General features: G+C 34.3%; 4 protein-coding genes across 6 annotated transcripts; 3 read left to right on the plus strand and 1 right to left on the minus strand.

The window, feature by feature from the left end:
- Nucleotides 1-1,504: 1,504 nt before the first annotated feature.
- LOC106368694 (lariat debranching enzyme) lies at nucleotides 1,505-4,178 on the minus strand. 2 transcript variants are annotated; one of them, XM_013808710.3, is made up of 10 exons: nucleotides 3,999-4,178; nucleotides 3,495-3,629; nucleotides 3,244-3,401; nucleotides 3,051-3,172; nucleotides 2,785-2,978; nucleotides 2,527-2,709; nucleotides 2,323-2,441; nucleotides 2,102-2,238; nucleotides 1,875-1,994; nucleotides 1,505-1,777 (listed from the first exon to the last, which is right to left on the minus strand). In XM_013808710.3, the coding sequence occupies exons 2-10, from the start codon at nucleotides 3,615-3,617 to the stop codon at nucleotides 1,686-1,688; spliced, it is 1,248 nt and encodes a 415-aa protein (XP_013664164.1). In that variant the 5' UTR covers nucleotides 3,618-3,629; nucleotides 3,999-4,178; the 3' UTR covers nucleotides 1,505-1,685. The 2 variants fall into 2 exon arrangements, with proteins under 2 accessions (XP_013664164.1, XP_013664163.1); XM_013808709.3 differs by having other exon boundaries at nucleotides 1,505-1,795.
- Nucleotides 4,179-4,481: 303 nt separating this feature from the next.
- LOC106368692 (monogalactosyldiacylglycerol synthase 1, chloroplastic) lies at nucleotides 4,482-7,349 on the plus strand. 2 transcript variants are annotated; one of them, XM_013808706.3, is made up of 8 exons: nucleotides 4,482-5,111; nucleotides 5,578-5,750; nucleotides 5,840-6,001; nucleotides 6,098-6,239; nucleotides 6,320-6,544; nucleotides 6,623-6,685; nucleotides 6,827-6,901; nucleotides 6,984-7,349. In XM_013808706.3, exons 1-8 carry the CDS (start codon nucleotides 4,590-4,592, stop codon nucleotides 7,218-7,220), a joined length of 1,599 nt encoding a protein of 532 aa, XP_013664160.1. In that variant the 5' UTR covers nucleotides 4,482-4,589; the 3' UTR covers nucleotides 7,221-7,349. The 2 variants fall into 2 exon arrangements, with proteins under 2 accessions (XP_013664160.1, XP_022569615.1); XM_022713894.2 differs by having other exon boundaries at nucleotides 4,551-5,111; nucleotides 5,565-5,750.
- Nucleotides 7,350-12,873: 5,524 nt separating this feature from the next.
- On the plus strand, nucleotides 12,874-14,437 carry LOC125590153 (WRKY transcription factor 18-like). The gene is made up of 4 exons (XM_048763288.1): nucleotides 12,874-13,200; nucleotides 13,282-13,686; nucleotides 13,788-13,904; nucleotides 14,003-14,437. The coding sequence occupies exons 1-4, from the start codon at nucleotides 13,132-13,134 to the stop codon at nucleotides 14,267-14,269; spliced, it is 858 nt and encodes a 285-aa protein (XP_048619245.1). The 5' UTR covers nucleotides 12,874-13,131; the 3' UTR covers nucleotides 14,270-14,437.
- Nucleotides 14,438-14,590: 153 nt separating this feature from the next.
- LOC106423298 (protein POLAR LOCALIZATION DURING ASYMMETRIC DIVISION AND REDISTRIBUTION-like) lies at nucleotides 14,591-16,333 on the plus strand. The gene is made up of 3 exons (XM_013864082.3): nucleotides 14,591-15,039; nucleotides 15,381-15,718; nucleotides 15,813-16,333. The coding sequence occupies exons 1-3, from the start codon at nucleotides 14,799-14,801 to the stop codon at nucleotides 16,125-16,127; spliced, it is 894 nt and encodes a 297-aa protein (XP_013719536.2). The 5' UTR covers nucleotides 14,591-14,798; the 3' UTR covers nucleotides 16,128-16,333.
- The last annotated feature ends 724 nt before the right edge of the window (nucleotides 16,334-17,057 follow it).

Genomic DNA, 17,057 nt, shown 5'->3' on the forward strand with positions numbered 1-17,057 from the left:
GATAAAGCAAAATGTAGACACCGTGGAATCAAGTCGACACTTCAAACATTTCACGAGGTTGAGTGTAATCATAACAGATGGGACACGTCTCCAACTCGATCCCATATTCAATCAATCTTGTTTGGGAGACAATAACATTTTGTCAAGCCTAAAGACATTGGTGATATCCCTGCGCATAGGCAATGCTTGAAAAGACAAGAACTGACTTTGAATAAGAGTCACTTCCTTGACAAGTTTTGCTACCGTTGAGTCTTCTGATTCAGCTTTGGTGTGTTACCTTCACAGAAAAATATGAGCCGTTAAACTTCTTTTCTGTCATTCTAATACACATTCTGAAGAAGAACAAGAGATCATATGTATTTCAAGATATGTGACAAAATTCCAAGATATTTGACTTTGTCACGGTAGAGAGTGTAGTGACCCTTCTCAATTAAAGATCTAAAGCCCATTCCAACACATTAATAACAATATTCTAATTTTTATGATATGCTTTAATTCAATCCAAACTGGTTGAACCCATTCAAATCATATTGATTTATAATCTAAAAAATTTCCAACTCATTTTCCAATCCGATTTTAATTTCAAATTAGATAACAAATATTTCCTACATAATTCAATTTTTAAATTAAGAATAAAATAAATCAAAATTTTAATACATTAATGTATTTAATTAATTCATTAAATTTATTTTTATTTATTTGATGATTGTCACTATGTATTTATATAATATTATATTGATATATGAATTAATTTTATAAAATAGATAAAAATATGAATAAAATAGTATTGATTCACTTTTGAACATCACAAATAAAACTTGTTTTGATAAATCAACATGTAATGGGAAAACCTCATTTTCAGTCTCCAAATCTTTTTCCCCACTAACATGGTGTGCAATCTTTCTTGGCTTCAATTATCTCTTCTATTTCATCAATATTATCAATATGGACTTTGTCACTATCATACGTTTGAAAATCTGCAATATCACAACCAAACATGTTTTCTTTTTCAACCAAACATGTTTGATTGTGTGATAAATTGAACTAAGCATTTTTATCATTGGTACTTGATGCAGTTTCATTACAACGCATATATGAGTGAAATGAACACTTTCACTAAAATATACTCGTTCCGTTCCACAAATCCTTCCGTTCCACAAAGATAGACTTTTTAATATTTTCACATATTAAGAAAACATATTAAACTACCATAATAAATGTATCGTTTTCTGTAATTTTCAAATTTCAATAACTTTTAACCAATATTAATTCAATAAAATCAATTAATTTTTTTAAATTTACAATTTTTTAATAGAAAACACAAAAAAATACTTCTTTGTGAAACAATTTTTTTTTCTAAAAAATCTATCATTAAGGAACGGAGAGAGTATATATCAAGAAACCAGAAGCATAGATCTCGGTTCCTTAACATTGTTCTTTGTTAATCTATAATTATTTAATATTTTTGCTTTATTTATTTAATTATTATCATTATGAATTTGAATAATATTATGTTGATATATACAAAAATGAATTCATTTTTTCGAACAAAAATGAATTCTAAGTAGACAAAGAAATGTGAACAGAATAGTTCACTTTGTTTTTACATCATAAATAAAAGTTATACTAATAAAACAAAATGTAGGATCACAAAATCACTATATTTTCTGATCACAAAATCACTACTAGTGTGGTATGTTATCTCCTTCCACTTCTGGTATATCTTCGATTTCATCAATATCATCAATAGGGATTTCTTCACTATAAGTTTGAAACTCTGCAATACACATGGCATCTGTCATCAGGTAATTTGATGCAGTTCCATTACAAGGTAGATAGAAAAAGTAAATGAATATGCAATACACAATCATTACCTGTTCCAACAGGTGAAGCAGGGATGGCGGTTCTTTCACCTGTTACCGGTGATGAATCAAGCAGATATGGAAGACCAAGAAGCTCTAACAAAGACACTGTCTGAGGATTCTGCGGGATCTCTACACAATTCCACAAGATAAAACATGATGTTAAACAATTATATGTATATCTAACCGGCTATGAGACAACTTTAAATAATCATCTGTATCAAGTGCATTTAACTTACCAGGTATGGGATCAAAGATACGTTGTGAAGGGTTATATGCAGGCACCGTCTTTACCATCTCAAAAGGTTTAAATTGCCTTTCCTCTAGCTTCTTCCTCACCCACTCTCGGCTCTCTTGTATATCCATTGCAGCAGAGCTATTACCACAACACGGGAGTAGAAAAAAAAATGAATGAGAGACATATAAACATATCTTTAGTAGCTTGCTAAAGATACTATACCTGAAACTCGCTGGTCTCTGTGTTAGCGGGAAAACAGAATTGAACTCTCGTGTTATTGCTAGCCACTCTTCATCGTATAAGACTTCAAAGGGTCCAGGCTCTGATTCTATATCAATGATCTAATGAACATTCAAAGAAGTTATAAGAGAACCTTTTGCTTGAAAAGAACAAAGCAAAAGGTGGACACATGAGAGAAGAAAGAACCTGTAGAAACTTTTTCCCTGGACCGCATTTATCCAAGGCAAGAAACTTTGTCACCGAGCCATCGTTCCCGTGTTGAACGGCAGCAGCGAATTTGCAGTGTAGGTGAGCTGAGAACCAATACCGAGGCTTCAGTTTCTCTAGCAGCTGAGCCGCTGGTTTGCTTCCAAGCGTTTTCGCCTCGATCTGGTTCAATTCAGTTCCAATCATCTCAGAACCAAAATGAAACAAAGAGTAGAAACATTATCACTAAAAGTTTACCTCTTCCTGGAAGAAGGGTTTTTGCTGAATAAGTGTTCTTGCGTCACCGTAATCAGTGATTCCAACAGGCCAGTCGTGTGAGAGGAATATATCAAGCGGCTCTTCAAGTTGCATCAACTTATGGACATCGTACTCACGAACATGATAGACTGATTTGATTGTGCTTTGGTTATATGGTGGCCGCTCATAGTGTCCTACTCAAAAAACGAGTGAGTTCACTTAAGAGATCAAAAGCTGGACTAAACAAGAAAAAAAAGTGAACAAACCTGAACGGTAATCTCGCCCCTTGTAAATACCAGAAAGGCCTCCGATTCGCAGATTACCGAACTTGACAACCCCTGCATAGCCTAGAAAGTAGATGTTGGTGGCAGCCCAACCTCCATAATACCTACAGCAAGCAACAACCATTAAGAACGCATTTTGAAGCCTTTTGTAGTTACTAATCAATAGAAAACTTACAGCTCCCACAAGTAGTTGGAAGCCTCGTGATTCCCACCGATGAAAATAGTGGGAACGGGGGCGACTTCTTGGCCGGAGTAGTACTTCCAGAAGGACTTCATCTCTCTGTATTTTATAGGTACGCTAAGGCTATCCATGTCTTTCTCATTTCTCACAGCCTAGACACAGTTTTTTTTTTTCAACACTAATAAAACAGAAATCGAATAAAAAATTTCTTTGGAAAAAAAACAGATAATGCTCATAGAGTTTACCTGGAAATCGCCGCAGCAGAGGAGGAGATCGACTTTAGTGTTGTGAATCTGTTCGTGGTGTTGGATTGTCTTGTACACATTGTCGAGGTCTCCATGCATACACCCTTCAATAGCTATCTTCATCTCTCTATCCTCCTGAGTTTAGAAACAGCAAAGAGAACAGTTAGCAAACACCATTAACACCAAACCCAACATGGGAGCAGACACCAGAAACACAAGAATTGGATAATAAACAGAGCATCACCAAATAGAAGACAGTTACAGAACAGACCGCATCAACTAAAAATCGTGTCTTTTTGTGTCACAAAGCAATATTTACAGCAATCAATCAAACATGAAGTGAAACGACAACAGTGGATGGTCTTGATTCTTAGCTCGTTATAAGAAATAAACAGACTCGTCAAAGTTTAACACTTTATCAGCATTAACATAATTTACAATTAGTAGTGCAGAAAAAAAAAACACGAGCAAAGCGCTTAGAAACTCAGATCAAACATTCAATACCTGGATAAAGCCGAGAGGAGCAGTAAGGCAGACGAATTGAGTATGAGCAGAGGAGACGCTGGGATTTAGCTAGGGTTTGTTTCCGACAATCAAATATCGGAACTCGAGGAGGAAAGAAGAGACTAGAAACGATGTCGTTTCTGGATAAGTTCAATTAATTCGGTTAAGTCCGGATAAGTTCAATTAATTCGGTTTGATGGATAATATAATGCATGTGAAAGGCATGCGTCGCCCACCTTTTAAGTTTTCCACACGACGAGTGCCTTTCCCTTCTTCTTTGATAATAATGCTTTTACAAAATGAACTACATTTTTGGTTATTACGGCGACCGTCCATTTTATGGTACAGAGAATATAATTATTTTCGAAAGTATTTAAATGTGACACGATCACGATATTTACATTTGGCATAAAATTAGCTGATTGGTCAGTTGAATGCTGGTAGAATTTGCCAATAGAATATTCGGATAAGCTTTCGGTTTAGCCAAAAAAAAAAAACAGAGTCCTTTGCTTGTATGTACAAAAAGAACAAAACACTCCATAAAAAAATCGTATCTTTCCATCGCTGCAATCTCTCTCTAATCTATCGAAAATGCAAAACCCTTCAACGGCAACAACCCATGAATCAGCATCCTCCGCCTTTGGCTTCCTCACACGTCTCACCGGTTTAGCCTCCCTAAACCGGTCTCCTTCTTCGAACCCAGATGGGTTTGCTCTCTCAACCTCCAATGCATTGTTCTTCAACGGTACACGGACTTTAACCCCCCGGAGAGCAACGCGAAAGGCCCTAGCTTCACTGAGCTTGAACGCTAAGAGCAGTGCAGGCTCGAGTCTCCGTAGGTTTATAAGTGAATTCAATAGCTTTATTAGGTTTCACTGCGATAAGGTTGTTCCCGAGAGCTTCGCCTCCGTTGGGGTTTCGAGAGATGAGAGTGGGGTTGGGGTGAATGAGACCGATGGGGTTTTGGGGGAGGAGGGTTTGCCGTTGAGTGGTGTGGAAGCTGATGGGCCCAAGAAAGTTTTGATTTTGATGAGTGATACTGGTGGTGGTCACAGAGCTTCCGCTGAAGCCATTAAAGCTGCTTTCAATCATGAGTTTGGGGATGAGTACCAGGTTCGTCTTTGAAAAGTTTTGATTTTTGATGAGTGGTGTTTTGGCTGAGTTTCACTGTGAGTTTCTTACAACTTTTCATAACGAACTGTGTATCTGTTTAGCATCTCAAACAATGAGGACACATAATTTCAGACAAGTTTATAGTTGTTTGGTTCGTGTAAGAAGATGACTTTATGAGTTTAACACTGTATTACATTCACTTAGTTGCTTTAGAATGCCTCAGCTAAGTGTGTGAAACTGTGTATCTGTTTAGCATCAATGAGTATACATTGCTGCAGAAACGTTTATAGATGTTTGGATTGTGTAAGAAGATAACTTAGAGTTTGACATTGTGTTGTAGCCACTTGGTTGCTTTAGAATGTCTCAGCTGAATAAATTTAGATTTGTGTCTTGGAATGATTGAGTAGGTCATGGAATGTGGATTGTTTATTGATTTAGTTCAGTACATTTAAGAGTGTTTGCGCAGGTGTTTATTACGGATTTGTGGACGGATCACACACCCTGGCCATTCAACCAGCTTCCCAGGAGCTATAATTTCTTGGTGAAACATGGGACTCTTTGGAAAATGACTTACTATGGTACAGCTCCACGCGTTATTCACCAGTCAAATTTTGCAGCAACTTCAACTTTTATCGCCAGGTGAGGCTCCTAGGTCTATGGTTTGGTTACTCCTCCAACTAAATAATTTCTCTGTCACTCTCAAAACGTAATTTCACATGTACATACAGGGAAATTGCACAAGGGTTGATGAAATATCAACCAGACATTATTATCAGTGTTCATCCGTTGATGCAACACGTCCCACTTCGTGTCCTTAGATCAAAGGGGCTGCTTGATAAAATCGTCTTCACGACCGTTATTACAGACTTGAGCACTTGCCATCCCACATGGTTAAGTTTTATAAGTCAAATCGTTCATGCTTTAGAGATTCTATTTCACTTTTGTAAGAAAAAAAAGTTTACATGATCCTTGTCTTCGATGTTTAGGTTTCATAAGCTTGTGACAAGATGTTATTGCCCGTCAACAGAAGTGGTGAAAAGGGCACAGAAGGCCGGACTTAAGACATCACAAATCAAAGTCTATGGCCTTCCTGTTCGACCTTCCTTTGTGAAACCAGTTCGCCCAAAGGTTGGTTTTTTAGAAAGTTCTCTTTCTTTGTCTGTTTCAAACATATCCAAGTTCAATGGTATATATTTGATACACTACAGGTTGATTTGAGAAGGGAACTAGGGATGGATGACAATCTTCCAGCCGTTTTGTTAATGGGAGGAGGTGAAGGAATGGGTCCTATAGAGGCAACAGCAAGAGCTCTTGGAGATGCTTTGTATGACGAGAGTCTTGGTGAAGCAGTTGGTCAGGTTCTTATAATATGTGGACGGAACAAGAAACTGCAAACCAGATTAAGCTCCTTAGATTGGAAAATACCAGTCCAGGTTGCCCTTAAAAACCAAATCAAAACATTCTTAGCCATTTAATGCAAGTCACTGAAATGGTTTTCTTCTCTGTCACAGGTTAAGGGGTTTATAACAAAGATGGAGGAATGCATGGGTGCCTGTGACTGCATCATTACAAAGGTAACCCAAACATAACCAAACCCTGGAACCATATAAGGTGTCTATAGTTGATTTAGTTTCAACATTGTGTACTCAACCACAACAAGTGACGTTAGACTAACTGTTTCTTATTTTTGGTGGTGGTGGCTTTCTCTTGTGCAGGCTGGTCCAGGCACTATAGCTGAAGCTATGATAAGAGGGCTACCGATAATCTTAAATGGTTACATTGCTGGTCAAGTGAGTTCAACTTTTAAAAACATCCCTCCTTTTATATCTGGTTCAGGTTTTTGAACTTTTGTGGTTATGAATGTGAGTGCAGGAGGCAGGGAATGTGCCGTACGTGGTGGAGAACGGATGTGGGGAATTTTCAAAATCACCAATAGAGATATCAAAGATTGTAGCGGAATGGTTTGAACCGCGGTCGAGACAGTTGGAGATAATGTCGCAGAATGCATTGAGGCTGGCTAGACCTGAAGCGGTGTTCAAGATTGTGCAAGACATGCACGAGCTTGTTCGGCAGAGGAACCGTCTTCCTCAGCTCTCTTGCACTGCGTAACATATATTGTAGTAACTCTATTCATTCAAACAATATCTTATTTTGGTTATAGACAAGAGTGTAACGATACCATACCATAATATTTTTTGTTGCCCTTAATTAATGCAAATGCTTAAGGCCGATTAATCACTTATGAAACTCATTGATATAGTGTTCATAACTGCAAACCGAACTAACCTTGTTAACCGAACTGGAATAAACCAAATTTCGTGCAAAACGAACTAACCATTCTGACCCTACCCGCATGCCTAGTTTTAACCTTCTTCTCATTACTGTATCGGCCGTTCACCGAGGTTTATTGAGTGGGCCCCTGTTATCAACGTCTCTTACTTCTCTGGTTTAGTAGCAGAGATGTTGTACTAAACATCTTTCTCAATTATATGTGAATTCATGTGTTAAGGTTAAGGCAAGAAGAGTAGTGGCAGAAGATGTTGTAATGTACTAATGCAGGGATTGCTAGAACGTCGTTCTTGCGCTATGCGAACCTTGAAATTGTGTCAAGATTACATCTCCTTGAACTCAATTTGCCCATTTTCAGTTGTTCCCTATGTACATTATAGGGTTGGGTTTAGGAGACAAAAGAGACAACACTGAGAGGACTCGTGGCTGTCAAAAAGTCTAAAAATATAGATAGAAGCTTACACTTCTCTCTTGTCATTTGGTCTCTCTTCTCATGGTTTTTCAAGTCTTGTAAGTGTCTCAAAGTCAGAGCCAGGCTTGGGCAGAGTCTCACGAAGCATCCGTGTAGGGCCCCCACCACCTAATGGGGCCCCCATTTCTAATTTTTCCCTTTGTAGATATGTAATGTTAATATATCCCCTAGAATATATTTGCGAAGTGATTTTGCCACATGTCCTTTATATAATCAATTTCACAAAACAAATATGACATGACTACTGAAACTGATGATATGTCTTATATCTTAATATGATATGGACAATTGCATTTAATGGTAATTTATATTTTTGGTAAACTTTTTAAAATAAGGTAATAACTCATATATTACATTTTATGTCAATTTCTATTTTTGGAAAAAAATTTAGAATATGGGAATAACTCATAAATCATCATTAAAATAAATATATTCAAATATGACATTATAAATTTTGAAATATAATTTAATTATATATTTTTCAATTATACAATTTTATTACTAAAATTTTCAAAAATGTACACAATTTTTTTAGAAAATTATAAAAATTTAATCGTAAAATCATTACTTATATATCTACAAATTTTATAAATATTGTTTAATTTTAATTTTTGGTAATTATGCAACTTTTACAAATTTATTTAATATATTTAATTAAAATAAATAGATAGAAAAATCTATCTAAGATTATAATTTCAAATATATAAATGCATATTCTTAAATATAATTTTTATGTTTAATTAAATAAAATTTATATTAAAATATTGATACAAAAAAAAAATTTATAATATTAATAAAATTTTATTTTAAAATATAATTTATATTTATCTGTTAAAATATAATTTATATTTATCTGTTAAAAATTTTTTTAAATCACCTAGTTAATTTTATGTGCAAAGCCAAACTAAAAAACAAAGTTTTGGTTTGTACTGTACAAAATAAAAAATATAATTTATTAACATTAGCGCAAGTAACTTACGGTAAGTTATTCGACTTTCTGTACTTTATTTTTATTTAAATAATCGTAAATATTATAATAAATTTAAATAAGTAAAAAACATCATTCTTAACTTACTAGAGGAAACTTACGAGAGATAGTCTTTTCAACTTCTCCTCTTCTCTTTACTCCGTAAAAGAAAGCAAGTTCATAAGAAAACCAGAGATTTTTTCTTGTTCTATAGTTTTTTAGATGTTGCTTTTTATTATCAAAGCTACGATAAGTTCATCTTTATTTCGAATAAGACTCCGAAAATCTCAGGTCCGGCTCTGCTCAGAGTCCCAGTAATTTAGTTTGGTTTGAGAAACTAACACCAAAGGAAAAGTTGTTTCGGTTTGTTATTTTCGGTGTGGTTCTTGAGATTGGGTTCTGTTCGTAAGATTGTGACCTATTAGTATTGGATTCTCTTGTCTACTCTTGCACCACTTGTATGTTTGTTTCCCCTTAAAACTGGGGGAAAATATAATCTCATAATGTCTTAGAGGGGTTCGAACTTAATTTAAAGTTGATCTCAGAGAGGCCCAATTTTACAAAACCTAATGAAAAAAAAAAGATATTACGTTTCAACAATTCCACTCCAGGTCAATTTAAATTTTAGATGAAGAAAAAAAAGAAGACTAAGGAAAAGGCGTGTGCATGCGTGATGCACAAAGGATGACGTAGGGGTTACTTACGTACGAGGCTGGTGAATCATGGACGCATCACTACCGTTCAGAAGAGGCACGTGCATTATATTACGTTTAACCTTTAGTTAGATTGACTCTTCATCAACTCAAGTCTTTCTTAAAGATAGTATGTAATATATTTCTATGCATACTATATTCATATATGATGGTTTGTTACGTTGTGAAAATTTTCGAGTCAATCAATTGCTTGTTAGCATCTTTTCTCTGGTCATAGCTAGTGATCTCTTTTTCCTGTAACTCTATAATTCATATATAATGATTTGTTACGTTGTAAAATTTTCCGAGTCAACCAATTTGCTTGTTAGCATCTTTTTGTATGGTCCTAGTGATCTCTATTTCCAATAATTCTATAATTGTTTTGAGCATTTGTGCACTATACTCTCATAAGTGCACTGTGCCGACGCCGTGCTCGGGCTTTTTGGGCCTAATAGCATGTGTAATGTAGGATTCTTAGGATGAAGTTTTTAGCGGAATAAAAGAACCCGTCTCTTAACTTTTAACTAAAACAGGTAAGAACCGGTTATTAAATAAGATATTTAAGAACCTCCATTAAACATGCCCTAAGGCAGTTTATGAAAAGAAAAAAATAATAAAAAAGAAAGAAAATGATTGAAAATTATAAATACAGTTCATTTTTTTAAGTTATGTTGCAATTTTCTGTTGTTTGAGAAGATATTATTACAACAAAAAATTATCAATCAATATATCATTTCCTGTTAGAACTATTTAAATATACATATAAATTTACTATAATTTACACCCTACTACATCTACAATGTGTAGTAAAATTCTAATGTGAAATTAAATTTTAAGTATAAAAACGAATAAATGATGCAAACATTGACATAATCTCGAAGAGGAAAACATTTATAAATCATAGAACACATATAAACTAATGTATTTTAAAAAATAGGGGTCTTTAATTTTTGATGAAAAATGCGGCCTGAGGCCACTGCCTTTTTCCATTGCCATAAGCACGGCTCTGTGTATGTGCACAATTGTTAGATAAAGCTATTGCAGATAAGTACGAGTTTAAATTAAATTTGAAGAAAGAAAATGATGATGCTTCTGATAGCTTTTGAATAGTCAGATGTGAAGAGCTAAACAAAAGATATAATCTTAAAGGTTATTGCATCACCAAATTTCAGTAAAATAAAAGGTTATTGCATCATGCTAATGGATGCAGATTCGTGACGCCATCACGTTGACGTCGTCATGTAGAATTATATCCGAGAGAGGGGGTTTTAGACGGACGACTTAGAATGGTCTTTATATTATGAGGTCTTATTAATCCATTCAGGACCAATAAACCACAAGTACTATCTGATCCTTTTCCATCTGTGAAGACGTATTTAATTAACTTTTCCTTGAGCCCTAACTATTTTCTTCATCAACAATATTATCATAAATGGATGGTTAGGCCTGACCAATATCTTTGTTGGTTGCTTGACCAATTCAAAATGAAAGTAGTTCTACGATCGAAGGAAAATAAAAACAAACTTATTTGAAACCAGTTACGTTTTCTTTGGAATCAAAAACTAGTTACGTTTTAAAATTAAATTAGTTTCTACAATAAAGAAAAAAATAACCCTACACGACTTTTTTTAATAATAATTTCTATGATTCCATCTTTGTCAAGCTACAGGCCATAAATAAAAACTCATGCATATTTAAAAGGTTGTATAATTTTATGGAACAACCAAATCTTTCAGAATCTGCACTGAACAGTGGTTAGTAATTTTTTGTATCATTGATTCATTGTGTGTTGAAAGAAACGGAATAGTTGAATTAAAATGATACTAAACTATTCACTTTTGAGCAAAAAAAAACAGGTCGGTGTCGGTCCTGTCGGAGCCGCCCAAGGTGGCAACTTGTTCACACCATAAAGCCTCACTCAAGTTGGAAGTCGCGGTCGAGTCCGGTCAAGATTTGTCACCCTTTCCCCGTGTGGGTCCTGCCTCTTTGTCTTTTTCTCCACCAAAATTTCCACGTTTTTGTATTCTCCTCCACCAATTTTTTTATGATCGACTAATATATTTATATATATTTAAATTTTTTAAGATTAATCAAATTTTTTGGTCGAATCTCACAATACATTGAACACGGATCAGATATCAGATTTTTAATAGTATTTATGATTTGCTTCGTATATTACGGATATTTAATTTTCGATTTGCTTTGTTTTTAAAAAATATAGATATCCGGAAAATAAATAGATATTTGCGGATATTTACGAATACTTTATTGATATCTCATCCGTTTAGATTAATACAAATAATTTTAAAAAGTTGATACAAATTTGTTTTGTAAAATATTTTTTTGCATGATATATAAAATTAAAATTAAAAGAATTAGTGAATCTACATATTTTGTAAAAAAATTAAACTAAGTTAACAATTATAATAACACAAAACTTAAAAAAATATAATTGTCATAAAAAAAAATTCTTCTTTTTATGTAATACTTTTATATAAGTAATAATGTGAATATAATTTGTCAAATCATATGTTAGAATAATAATTATATAATTTTATATATTTAAAACTTTAAATATAATCAAAATATACATGCATTTATATATTGTCAGATCGGAGCAGATATCTACTTTGCAAAATTTTAATATTTGTGATTTTAACGGATATTGATTTTTAGTATTTGTTTTGCTTCGAAAGTTTACGGATATCCAGAATTTTCAAATCGAATTGAAACGAATAACAAACGAATCAGATTAAATTTAACGGATAAAATGTCGACCCTGCCATACGTCTTCCATCGATAAACAAATGTCTTTCTCTAAAAAGGAATCAAATTAAGAAAGCGTTCAAAGATGAGCGTTATAATATCATAAATATATCTATATTAATATGTTCCAAAAAAATATCTGTACTAATGCAGCTATTGTCGTGTATTCTTTTATTAAGTGTTGTACTCAATCATTTAATTAGTGTATTATTTATTAAATGCTAGATTTAAATATTATCTCAACAACTATTGCAATAACACATACAACTTACCAAAGTTTTTCTTATATAAACGAAGGAAATAATAGAAAAAGAATTGCCGACCTCCGAATCAAGAGTCAATAGGTCAAGCGAGTCAAGGGAAAGTTCGTAATTGTTATGGTCACTATATCTTTAAAATAAATTTCACCCAACTGAAAAGAATAATTAAAAGGAAACACGAATCCGACCATATTGAAAGTTATGAATGACGTCCAAAACTTTCTTCTGGCGCATGGGACACTGCCGCAGCTATTGTTGATTCTTCTTTACTTGTTTGTTTTTATATAAACTCATTGATCTAGCCAATCACTGTAACCCCATCACGAAAGTCTTTAATGTCTTTAGACTTTATCGAAGACAGCTTTTTATATTTATCATCACTTTGCCAACGACTTTCCGAAAACTTTTATTTACTAATTTATTTTCTTAATGTTAATATGCACACATCACTCTTTCCAGTTTTGTATATATAAAGAAACCATTGCTCATTCACTCGGACCACCAACTTACGACCAAAGAAAGCAAATCCAGACTTGGTTTGTGTCTTTAAAACATTAATAAAATACTTTTTGTAATGGACTGTTCATCTTTTCTTGACCTCAACACCAACCCTTTCGATCGTAATTTCCCGGCAAAACTTCCGGTGAGTTCGCATGATCTATATCCTTAATAACATTTTTGTTGATTGGAACTGTTGTAACTAATCATGTGTTCACATTTTCAGAAGAAGGAGGTCAAGGTTTCGACCTCTGCTGATTTGGAAAGGAAACAGAACGCAAGTGAGTTGAGAGAGGAGCTAAACCGAGTCAACTCAGAGAACAAGAAACTAACTGAGATGTTAGCAACAGTCTGGGAGAACTACCACGCACTACATCACCATTTGGAGAAGCTTCAGAGTCGAAAAAGCCCTGAAATGGATCAGATCGAGCAACCGACAAAGAAAAGAAAACAAGATTCGTATGAGTTATTAGGGTTGGGTAATGGACTCAGCGGTGGAAAAACTGAGAACAGCTCCAGCAACGAAGATCATTATCAGGTTCTTTCATGCAAAAGACCAGTCACTGATAGCTTCAGCAAAGCAAATGTTTCAACAGTCTACGTGCCTTCTGATTCTTCCGACACAAGCTTGGTAAGTGTTTTGTCAGAATTTTTGCAATATTCGATATTATTGTCTATGTTTGTTATGGAGGCATAAGAATTAATTAAACAGAGTGTTGTATTACTTTGCAGACAGTAAAAGATGGGTATCAATGGAGGAAATACGGACAAAAGGTTACAAGAGATAACCCCTCGCCTAGAGCTTACTTTAGATGTTCGTTTGCGCCTTCATGTCCAGTTAAAAAGAAGGTAATTTACAAACATTGAGTTGGTTTTCAATTATAAATGTTTATCTCTGCTTATTCAGAAACTAATGATCTTATGTGGCTTGTGTTGATGTTGTTCAGGTGCAACGCAGCGCAGAGGATCCATCCATACTGGTAGCTACATACGAAGGGACGCATAACCACTTAGGTCCAAACGGTTCTGAAGGGGATGTTACAAGCCAAGTTGGATCAAGCACTGTGACTTTGAATCTGGTTCGTAGTGGTCAGGGAACGATGCAAGAGGTTCTGGTTCAGCAAATGGCGTCTTCGTTAACTAAAGACTCAAAGTTCACAGCTGCTCTTGCGGCTGCTATATCAGGGAGGTTGATGGAGCAGTCTAGAACATGAAGCTAGTTTCAGTGAATGCTTTTGTTTTGGTTTCTCATCCTTAGAAAAATGAATGGCGTTTCTTTTTTTCCTTTTTAAAATATAACTTTTAATTGGGAGAAAAAGATGGAAAATTAATTGTATATAAAAAACTATAAGCAAATTATAAATCATGAGCATTCAAGAGAATTTTAATGTCTATTAGTTTTCAAATGGCTAGACAATGTTATCACAAAAACAATTTGTAAAAATTTGGTCTGCTTATAATTTTTTTTTAAATAGTTTAAATTCATTTGAAATCATTTTAAATGATTGGAGAAGATTCCTAACAAACATTCAAATAACAAAATATTCAAAGTTTCCCTCCTTATTTCTCTATCATCTCTGCAACTCTCGTGATTCTCATTTATTTCCTTTCCCCATCTGTTCATCGTTCCCTGTTCCCACCATTATCAATGTCAACCCAACCTCGGTCCCTCCAGCCACCAAACCTTCTTCCTTTTTAAATCTCCTTTCCTATCTCAAACCTCAAAACCCATGATTTGTTTCAATGGAAGGCCATGGACGACACTCGCGGAGGAGAAAGGGAGATGGTTGCATAGTCGTCCAGTGTTACACGCCTAGGAGGGTCGTGTCTCGGTTGCTTTCTGGCCTCCGAAGTTCCAAAGGGAAGAGAGTGGTACAAGATGAAGAAGATAATGGAGGGCACCATTTGGCTTCCTTGAGGTGTTCAACTAAACGCATCAACGATAGTAAGCCGTTGGATGAGAAGCCAGAGACTCCTAGATTTGGTGAGAACTTTGTATTTTTCCCTTTCCTACAGTTTGAAATGGCTTAATGTTTTATGATAAGTTGATGATAGTAAATTACACAAAGGTGTTTGTTTAGGGAAAAAAAATTATTACTCATGAAAAGTAAACTACAGTTTGCATTAGTCTATATAATGAAGGATTTAACCTAATTTCTAAACTAATATAATTTTTCTAGACTCATACGATCTTTCAAGATTCTTCTTAATTTTTCGTGTTTCTATAATCTTGATTTTTCATGAGAGCTTGATTTTCGGTGGCTTTTGTTATAAATTTACACTTGTTTACATCATAATTTACCAAGTTTTCATTATATTGTGCAGAATCACAAAGCAGAGAAACACCTTTGGAAATGGGGATAGGCTCATTCTTGCTGTATCTTGTTGTTGCAAGTAAAACTGAGCTTGACAAAATGACAAACCTGAGAACGCAAATGGAGACGCTTCTTCTAAACGCAAAAGAAGAACTGGAGAAGAATGATGCATATCCAAAAGAGACAAGGGGTAACCAGTTTTCTCCTCAAGTCATTTCGGATTTGGCTTCATCCATTTTCGCAGGGTCATCAACAAGTGGTCTTCAAGAGGAGAACTCTGAACATGAGGTCTCAAAACCAGAGGATGGACATACAAAGGATCAGATACAAAGGCAACACAAACTTAAAGTATCACACAAACCACCTTTTTTTATCTTTTTTATATTGGCTATGAACAGGCTCTTGATGTGACTCAAAACTATTATTTTTTGGGTGTTTGTAGGACAACGAGAACCATGTACCAGAGATGGTGACAGATGAAAGATATGGAGTCTGTCCGTATGAACTTGAGAAAAAGCTGCATGAACTACTAGAGGCAAGGCAACAAGATGAGTTACTAAAGCTAGAGACTGCTCTGAGTCGCGTTGAACGCAGACTACAGGAGAAAGAAACCGAGGTTTCATGGTGGAAAGACGCAGCCCGCTTGCTTGCTAAGCGTGTTCCTGAATCTTCTCGAGCTGGACTAGAATGGTGCAACTCGGAATCTTCTTCTTCCATAACATGTTCGGAAGACTCTGGTCTAGTTTCACCTAGATGATTTTCTATAAGAGAAAATGTCTAGCTTTGCTGTTACAGCTTTAGTGTTTCTGTGAAGTTTGCTTACTGTCTCTGTTCCGTATACGTCATACATACCACTTAAAATCACTATCCGAGGTAGTATAATTGCAATGTATCTGTATCCAATCAAAGCTCCTTTATAAATCTACACTGCAATAGTATAATTGCAATGGTTCTCCGAGGTTACATTTTTTAAATAATTTTTAAAAAACCTCTTATTATTAGAAAATTTTCATTTTATAGAGAACTATTGTAGATTTGGGATTATGACTTAGAAATAATGATAACAAGAATTCGTTTTGATAGATGAGTATTCTTTCGGAATTTTTCATCAATGGATTACATTTTCAATATTTTTTACAAAAACTCCTATTTTTGAAAAGTCTTCATTTATATAGAGAACTATTGTAGATTTAGGATTGTGACTTTCAAATTAGGATAACAAGAATTTTTGTTGAGAGATGAGTATTCTTTCAGAATTTTTCATCAATACGTTGCATTTTTTTCAATAATTTTTACAAAAGCGCATATTTTTGGAAAGTTTCTATTTCTATAGATAACTATTGTAGATTTGAGATTGTGACTTAGAAATTAGAATAACTAGAATTTTTGTTGATAGATGAGTATTCGTTCAAAAAATTTCATCAATAGGTTGCATTTTTAAATAACTTTTTAAGAACCTGCTATTTTTGGAAAGTTTTCATTTTTATAGAGAACTATTGTAAATTTGGGATTGTGACTTAGAAATAAGGATAACAAGAACTTTTGTTTATAGATTAGTATTCTTTCAGAAATTTTCACCAATAAGTTGCATTTGTCAATAATTTTTATGAAAACTACTATTTTTGGAAAAAAAAAATTCTATAAGGAACTAGTGTAGATTTGGGATTGTGACTTAGAAATTAGGATA

This window comes from Brassica napus, chromosome C7 (assembly GCF_020379485.1).
Source record: "Brassica napus cultivar Da-Ae chromosome C7, Da-Ae, whole genome shotgun sequence".
In the NCBI taxonomy this organism is placed as follows: domain Eukaryota; kingdom Viridiplantae; phylum Streptophyta; class Magnoliopsida; order Brassicales; family Brassicaceae; genus Brassica; species Brassica napus.